Below are 9485 nucleotides of genomic sequence, written 5' to 3' on the forward strand. Positions count from 1 at the left end.
AGTAACTTACCTCAGAGCTGCCTGCTGTGAACATGAATTGCCATTCTTTAGAAAGGTCAATGGGGTAGAACTATACATCTGTGGGTTTTATCCTATTTAGTTGCTTCATCTTTAATGCAGAAAAATAAATGTCAATTCTTTTGTCTCAATCATACAAATGTGAAAACTTAGAATATTTTGTATAAGGGCTAAATGCCAGGGCCTCCCTAAGCCTAGAAAAGTGTAAGAGAGGTGAAGTCATGTCATCACTCTATTAACCACAGCCATGCCCACACCCACACCTTCCGCATCTGCCTTATGCTCATCTCCTCCAGATGGACTATGGAGCCATTTATGCAAGGAAGATAAAAGTCTAGTACAAGAATTATCATTGATCCATCCACTCCTTCCTCAGTCCTTTACTGTGGTTCCTTAAAAGCTGTCCCAGGAGCATGACCTTCTCCAGAAAAGATAAGGGAAGCAGCGTCCATGTTAGTCTGGCTGGAAGCTCGCCTGCATTTTCTTGAGGGATAGAACTCTGGGAGATAAGAGATAAGATATAAGGCTGGGTGGCCTCACTGTGCACAAATGATTGTGGACATGATAGTCTGCCCACACAGTGTCTTGCTGGCCCAGGGTCACAGTGCTAGAGTAGATTGCCCTAAGGCTTGGCCCTCTGAGTACACGAAGACAGCGAACCTCCAGTGGACTGTGCCAGGCTGCTCACTGTGCTCCTCATAGTGCAGATCGGTGCCCAGCTCCGTGGTCAGCCTGAAGGGCTTCCAGAGTTCTGTGTCATCACTGATGCCCAGCCTGTCTCCCCTGACCTCCTGCCTTAAGAGGTGAGGAAACCCCTGATGAGATTTCCTGCCCTCCTGCCCCCTCATATGTTCCGCACATTAAGGAAGTGTTTAGAGTTTACCACTTGTAATCCTCAAGGGCTGAGTTCCCTGAAGGCAGGTAGAGCTTGAAAGGAGGCATCACTGGGGTTGGCCTCTGGCACAAGCTATACTGACCTTCTCTGCAGGGGTCTGGCAGGAAATGGGCAAATTGCCTCATGTGCACTCAGGCACTTGTACAACTTCATGTTTTCTTCATTTGTGAGGCGGGGGCCATGCCACCCTCTCTGCCCTGTTCCCCCATCTCAGTCTGCCTTGGCCCAAGAACATTCCTCTAACATGACCACATTCACTACCACACTCCATATCAAGGCTGTGGTGGGTGGGCACAACACAATCCTTTCTCAGAGTCCCCCAATCCCTGTCCCTGTCCCTTAACCCCCAACCTCCCTCCATACCCCCCACATCACTGCCCCAGCCTTAGGGAGACATAAAGATGCACCCCTGTGCACTTACTTGTAACACCCTCCTTTCCCAGGCAGCCACACTCAATTCTGAACCTTTCTGATCCCATGCCCAAATCTTGATGGTGGTCATGGATTGGGGCAGGGAGGATGGAATCTTCATGCAGTCTCTGTGCAATCCACAAGCTTCAGACTACAGGCGTCAGGCTGGCTTTGTTAGCAGTTACACCCACAAGTCTTGCCACAGTTACAGACACAAATCATGGCTGGCCAAGGTCAGAGTACTTCAGAATGTGTGCATGTAGGGTAAGTGGTGAGGGATGATCCGGAAGCAGAAAGTCTTGGATAAGCTTATTTTAAATATGTGGGAAGAAGTAACACTCATGTGATAGAAATACACACTCAACCCAGGCATCCTCATACGTGTATTTCTCAATAATAAAAGTTTTTAAAAGAGACCCTCCTTTCTAAATGCATAGCCCAAAAGCATGAACTCCCAAGAAAATGACTGGGTATTTAGGAGAAAAGTCTTAACAAAGGAAAATATAGATGTATAGACAGATAAAACATGTATGTGAGATCTGGTGTAATCCTTAGAGACACTTCTCAGGCAAATTTCTAAGTGTCTGTTATTGTGTTTCATTACAGGGTTATAGCATCATTTATCTCTCTCTCTCTCTCTCTCTCTCTCTCTCCTGAATGATTGCAGCAGCTTTGTAATCCCTGCTTACCTCACTCTATCCCAATCCATCCTTCACAGTTCTGCCTCTCCTGGTCATGCAGCACCAGGTCTAAAGCCCTCCCATGGCATTCACGGTCCTTGTGGCCTTCTCTTGTCACTTCTCTAGGCTTCTATCATGTTCCCTAACATAAAACCTGTATTCAGGCCATACCAAAACATAGTTTTATTAACTGACTGGTTTTCTCTCAGATATCCAAGCCTTTGCCATACTAGTCCCTTTATCCAAAAAGCCCTACCCCCACCCCACACCTTGGCCATCTGGTCAAATACAATGTATTATTCAAGTCTGACTTCTAGCATTGTCTAGTTCTCCTCAAGAGGCCTTGATTTATACTTCAGGTAGGCAGGAGCTACCTAGTGTTTTCTCAAAGGCAACCAAGAGCTAAGACCCAATTCACTGTCCTGTTATCATACATAACACACGCAGGATGGCAGGAACGCATGGTGCTAGATCCGGGAGGCACTACGAACTCCCTCCCTCTCTTTCCGTAGACCTAGCATGGCAGGCTCACAAGTGAGGCTGTAAATTTACTTTGTCAGAGCAAACATTCCTCTTGGGGGACATCCACTGAACCTCAAGGAGAGAGTAATGACCACAGCCCACAGTCAGCGGGGGATGAGTAATTTACTGCTGCTAGGCAATTAGTGTTGTTAGAAAAAAAAATGGCTTTCATTTCAAATTCTTTTTAAACCATATGTATCATGGCTCATGGGATAATTTATGTATCATTAGAAACTAAGAAACATACATCACACTAATAAATTGTCTCTCCCATTCACCATGACCAATAGCTCCCAAGGGTCTTTAAGAAGTCAGAGTTTTGCTGTCCTTGTTATGTGAGGTGGTGAGCAAAATCTTCATACGTAATTCATTTAGCTTCTCATTCACTCCCTGGCTCTCTGGCAAAGACAGATGGCAAGAGAAACATTTGCCATTATTCTTACCCACCGGATTGCAGCAGCCATTTGCTGTAAATGAACCCAAGGTACAACAGCCATGAAATGCCTTTTTTTCCCTAACAACTTGAGTGTCTATTTTGAGATTTGGTTCATCTGGAAGCGTTCCCAGTGTTAATATGTTATTTCCGCCACTGCACAGCATGTGTAACAAGCCTACAGGTCCCCATTCAAAGATAGGCCCTTCATGCTAAAGCAAATGGCTGCAGAGAGCTTGCAGGGAGAGCTGGGAAGCCCAGTGTGTGGAGCAGGTCCCAAGGACTTTGCCGAGCAAGGTCGGAGGTCACATGGCAGCTGGGCAAACATGCTGGAGTTTAGCAGATGAGCCACCCTTGGCTGATTCTCTGTCAAGGGAAGAACATTACATGCAATGCCACACTATGAGGCTGTTCATCAGCAGAGGGCAGGGGCACAGGGAAGAATGTGAGCAGCTGGCATTCGACCTGCTGGTGTGCGTGACATGGCGGCAACACTGACCAGTACCACCAAGCCCAGTTTAGTCTCCATCTTTGCGAGTTAAGCAGCAGCTCCACAGCCACTCATTTGTGAGAACCGAGACTGAGAAAAATCATGTACCCAAATGTCTGTAAAACACAATTCCCACTCAGGTTCACACTTTCCTTTTATTATATTTAAGTTGTTTTAAAGAAAAAGTACAATGCTGATTTCTTAGCCTTTTTCTAAAAGGCCATGCTTTAATCACTGAGTGACAAAGTCTTAGCATCAGAATTTGCTGCATAACTTTGATGCAATTTCAAAAACTATTAAAAATTGCAAGACTGTGATGGCAGAGCATTAAACCAAGTGTGGGTCCTCTGAGAATGCACAGGTCACAAAGCCACAAATCTAGCCCTATGTATTATCAATACTGAGAGCCCAAAACATCTCAAGTGGAAAAACAAAGCGGGGAGTGCAGCGGGGAGAAGTAGAGGCACTCAGCACTTGCTCCAACATGCCGAATCACCAGCCTCCGGTTCCCCATGCCCATGGCTCACTGTCCTTCCTGCCATGCCTCAAATCTGAACGCGGTGCTTAGGGTTTCATGCGTGAGGCCCTCAATCACTCTGTCACACAAGAGCTACTTCATGCACGTGTTACAAGTACTGGGGAATTCCAGATGTTTGGTAGGAAAAGACTCAGCAACATTGGAATACTGTGGTTGAGATGTTCAAACTTTGAGTCAAGGGTAGTAAAATAAAATTGGCTCTAGTTACATGAAAATAAAGGTGAAACGGATTAACAGTGAAATAGGGTCTAGTCATGCAATGTTACTGAAGTGGTGGCCCCAAGAGAATTGTTCAGACATCTGGAATCATGTCTTTAAACATCATAGCTCTTTATATTGACAGAAGCAATCTGTGGCCAAGGCCATAGTAGCTCATTGAACACAATTCCCCAAGGACTCTAGGGCCCCCTAAACATCAATGGCAGTGGTGGGCATTCACAGGGAGGCCCCGAGGCACTAGAGGGTGACTGACTGGCTATTTGCCCCTTGATCAAAAGACTGCGCTGCTGTGCTTTTCCTACACCTGAGATTCTGAGCCTAGGTCTCCACTGGGTCAGGCACCCCTCCTCCCATTGTTGTGATCCTGGCACTCAGTAGGGTTGGGGAGTGGTAGCTGGAATCTCATGAAGAGCTTGTCCTGAATACCCTCTCTCACCCTTTTGTATTTGCTACCTCAGATCAGCAACGGGCAGACCTGCATTTCACACATTCTGACAAATTTGGTTAAGGCAGTGGGCTCCTAATAGAGGATGAAGGGCCTTGCCCAGGGTGAAGGACTGGGCTTTGTGACCGCTTAGACCTGGGCCCCTTAACTCTCCCATCAGGACTGATGGCTTTGCCCCTAACGAAAGGCACTTAGGCTGCTCATATCCATGACATTCCTGTACAACTAAGTGTGAGCTTCTCAGTTGATTATTGCTTCTAGGTCAGGGCTGGTGGGACATTTGCAAGGACTTTAAGTGTGCCAGTGGGACATTTGCACACTTAAAAGTCCTAACTGGAACAAAGTCCACCAAAAGTGTGTGGTGAGCGCACTACAAAATACAGATGTGTTTGGCTGGTGAATAGATCTGTGCATTTCTAGGCCATGGGAGAAGAGCTTCCTGAAGATCTAATATTCATTGAGCACTTACGACTCACGCTCTGTTCTATGAACTTTACGTTTTGACATTTAACCCTCACAATTCCCATTTTACAGATGAGAAAGTCGAGGCCCGGTATGACCTGTGCAAGGAGACTCAGCTAGTAGAAGGAAATCAGGAGCCCAGGCGGATAGGTTGCAAACTAAATGTCATAATGTCTTCACTATGCCCTGGTCCACTGGAATCTATAAACACCACAGAAAACCAAAAGGAACAAATGGCTCAGGTTTCAACTTAATCCCAGGCTCTGTCTGACTTATTTGACTTAAATGCCAATCCCACCATTGACTGAGGTTTATAGTCACCACTTAGAATTGGAAAGTAACTTGCCCAGGGACACAGAGCTACAGGGTAAGGTGGGATTTTAACTCAAGATGGCGCCCATGCCCATCCTCTTTTTTACCACCGCAAGCCAATAATCTTAAGGACATTCCATCTGGCTTTAAGGGTGTCCCTACCAGCCAAGGAGGCACATTCTACAAAAGTTGGAAATCCTAAAATAAAACCGTTAGGCAGGAGCAACATTATCCTGACTTGCACAGTGAACTCTCCACGTAGAGGCTTAGGGTAGGGGAGAAAATGGTTTGTCCCAGATGTGTCTATTAACAGAGCTATGAGAACAACATTGTTCAATAAAATCTGAACAGATAATACAGTTGGTAAAGTGACAATTGTTTAAAATTATTAAAAAGAGAGAAAACAATGTTTCCACAGATACAGGGTAACCTTGAAAAAAGATTTTTCTTCCTAAAAGTGTTCTATCCAGCTGGAGGGAAAAGAAATAAAAGGAAACATGAAAGCCAATAAAAAAAACAAACACGAGCATGGAAGACCATCATTAACCTTCTATTCAAATGGCAGTCACAGCTGCAGATTTCACAAAAGGCTTTAATAGCAATTCTGTTCAGAGACAAATTAAGTATTGGGGTATATTCAGAAGTGAATAAGTGATCTAATTGCATACCTGATTCTGGGGTCATGCAACTGACCCCAGAATCACCAGTTAAACGGCCATTAGTTTAAAAGTCAAATATAACTCTTGACATTTTTTCTAAGAAATGAATTTAAATGATAATTTTAGAAAAGTATTGTGAGTGTAGACACCAGTCATTCACTTATAAATTTTAATGGTATTAACTGGATGATTTTCCCAGCCTAAACTTGGTACAGGGATGTGAAGAATGTGCAGGGACAAGGAGAGAGGAATGGGTCATAAGGAAAACCTGGTAAGGGCTTGGTGGGGAAAGGCAGGGAAAAAACGGGGAGAGCCCTGGAACGAGGGTCCTGCTTAATTTAAATTCTCCCCTTCACCAATCAATTTAAAATAGTTGACCCCTGAGATAGCACAAGTATGAAATAAACCTATGCATGAAGTGATTTTCATCTCCGAAGTCATTATCATAAACATTTATTGAATAACTCCTATATACTAGCCCCCATATTTCCTACACTGCTTTTAAGAAAGTGAGAAATCCCTTTTAAAGACTAGAGAGTTCATAGAGACGTGACATGAATTTTTCACTAGGTGAATGTGAAGAGATATTACATGGAAAAACATAGTATTCATTCACATTTGATAAAAATAAATTTATTTAGGTAAAAAATACCATCTTCCTTGCTTGAGATGGGTAAATCCCCACCCTAGTAGAGTCCGTTTGTTAAAATGAGTGACCACTGCTATAATTTACTCCACATGCCGTGTGTGTACAATCAACAGTCAGCACAAGTGACAAGATGTTTCCTATTCATCCCACTGACTATGCCGATGGTTGCTTCATATCATGCTGAAGAAAACCACAAGAAAACAGGCCAAGAAATGTCCACTGAATAGGTCTTTTTGTTGATTTAAATGTGATCCTTAAATGACCTAATAGTTCTCCAGCTTGAGTCTCGAATTTGGTATTGCCACCAACTTCATCTCTGTGCAGCTCATGAACTAACAAACGGCTTTTAACCCAAGAATCATTTTGAAAACAAACTCTTATTTGATGATAAACACACATCTTTAAATGTGAGGCTCTAAACACCATTGTTTTGCCCTCTCTGAAATGTGATTTTTTTTCCCCAACCCAATATTGTCATGTCATAAATTAAAAGACTAATAGAGAATTTCATTATCGCTGGTCTATTGCACTAATGCCCAGTAGTTGACTGTGGTCTATGCTTCATCGTCCAAGTTTATAAAAAGGGAACTTTGGAACTTCAGTTGCGGTCAGCCAGCTGACAGTCGGTCCTCTTTCCCACTCCACATTAACCATCAGTATTTTGGTCCAAACCACGTGGGATTCCTCTGCATTGTCACTGGAGAAGGGGGCCTGATACTTGATCTTTAGCAGAAGGATTTTAGTTAGTAAGTATCAAGTGGTCATCACTTCCTTTTCTGCAACAGAAAGGGGGAGGAGAAAAGAGAAAAGAGAGCAATGACTCAAAAATCTTGGAGAAGGAATAGGAATCCTCTATGTTCTAGGCATACGTGGGTTATCAACATGCTAAGTGCAACATATAAAAAGAAGAAAAATTAAGAGCATTTTACATTATTTTTGGTTTGAGTAGATGCTTTTGGCAACGTTGAGGAGCTGTCCACCTCTTGAGACCCTCCATCGCCCTCCTTTGATGAAGCCTCCTCAGTGGTTAGAACAGCAGATTTCCCCCCTTAGCTGCAGTAGAGAGGGGGAAAGGTAAACCCTGCATCTTGTCAACCAAGCATATCTTCCCAAAGAGCTACACTGTGTTAGAACTGGATGAGGTGTCAGAGGTCTTCTGCTCCACCCTGATGACAATGGAGGGACCAAGAGGTTTAGGAGATGTCATGGGACACATTTGGTAATTGGCAGGGTCCAAAACTAAAGCCCAGATGTTCTGCTGATCAGGTTAGAGGCTCTGTCAATGTGAAGGAGAATTGGCCTGTGGTGGTTCCTGGGCTGCTTGGTTAAAAAAAAAAGTCATCCCGTCTGTGCTTTGCAGGAGGCAGAGCTGTGATAATCAGGGCTGCCTGTCATGGGCACTGGAGAAGGGACCCAGACACCAATATTTGCAATCCCTTACTAATTCCCCAGGTTCCCTCAGTGAGGTCTTTCTCCAATATTTACTCTCTATTCATAGCCTTCCTCAATGCTATTCCATTCTTAGGCTCCTAGCCTTTAAACACCTCCACGTGTGTTTAATTTCTGACGGCGTCAAAGCTATCACTTGTTCTCACGGCCCCAGCACAATCCATTCCCTTCATCAGGCCCTATGACATTCACTTCTCTGTGCAGCGTCCATCAAATCCCCCCCTAGATCTAGGCTTCGATCTGATTATTCAGTTAAAACGGTTCTAGCTGACTGTACCCATGACCGTCATGGGTAATGGCTGCTTCTATTTTTATTTTTGATATTCTCTTTTTTGCCAAACTTTCAGCATCCTAGATTTTTTAGTTGATTTCCTTGGGTGGACTCCCCTGTTCCATTTGATTCTGTCATTAAAGATGAGCATGACTCTCCTTTTGCTTCTCAACAACCCTTAGGCCCTCGTAGGGCGCACGGTCCGCTGATGTTTCTCCCCAGCACTCAGACCCAATCTTATCAATTAATCTTTGACTCCACCCCTTAACTCTTTTACTTATTCCATATGGCTACACAAAAAAACATTCGACGACCTCCTAGGGCTTTTTGTGAAGCAAACCAAGGCTCAAAACTCAAACACCAAAAACCTATTGGTTACTTTCCAGAATCCACAACTACATTCTAAGATGATCTTTTATGCTTTACAGTCAACTATTGGGTTGTCAGAGAAGTCATGACATACTTTTTCTATGTTTTTCATTGCAAAAATGTGTCATGACTTTTCCGACAACCCAATACATAGTAGAAAAGCAACTTAGAGACTTTCCTTGTACAAGGTGCCTCTTAGGAAGCAGCTGCCTATTAAGAAAATTAATTTCCCTTTATCCCAGCTTCCATGGCAACAATTTAATGCTCTGAGAGGATAAAATGTGATTTTAAGAACTTAACTCTTCTCAGAAGACCTCATTTCATATTTACCAGACATTCTTTGGAAATGCTTCAATCACATCATTTCAAATCCCAAGATGCAGTATGAATTGATTAACAGGAAATACATCCTGTGGTTTTAAGCAGCAATTATGTTCCCCCATCTTCCTTCAGAAATTTGGTTTAGAGAATCCTTTGCAAAAAAACCCCAAAAAACAACAACAAAAAAATAAAAAACACGGGTAGGGGATATTTTAAAAACCCCCAGCCCTGACTAGAGATGAAAACAAACATGGGCACAATTAAGAAAACCAACCTCGGATGGGGAAGAGGCTTGATCACTGCACTGTACACCTGAAGCTGATGTTGTATAATATTGTATGT

At 43.6% G+C, this 9485-nt stretch overlaps 1 protein-coding gene across 2 annotated transcripts in view; it reads right to left on the bottom strand.

The window, feature by feature from the left end:
* Positions 1-6695: 6695 nt before the first annotated feature.
* Positions 6696-9485, bottom strand: part of MCOLN2 (mucolipin TRP cation channel 2) — a 60288-nt gene continuing 57498 nt past the window's right edge. For both annotated transcript variants that reach the window (XM_019626420.1, XM_019626421.1), the window contains exon 14: positions 6696-7509. In XM_019626420.1, coding sequence (XP_019481965.1) covers positions 7473-7509 — 37 coding nt within the window. In that variant the 3' untranslated portion in view covers positions 6696-7472. The remainder of the gene's footprint in view (positions 7510-9485) is intronic.

The sequence above is a fragment of the Hipposideros armiger genome, unplaced genomic scaffold (assembly GCF_001890085.2).
Source record: "Hipposideros armiger isolate ML-2016 unplaced genomic scaffold, ASM189008v1 scaffold_675, whole genome shotgun sequence".
Taxonomy (NCBI): Eukaryota; Metazoa; Chordata; class Mammalia; order Chiroptera; family Hipposideridae; genus Hipposideros; species Hipposideros armiger.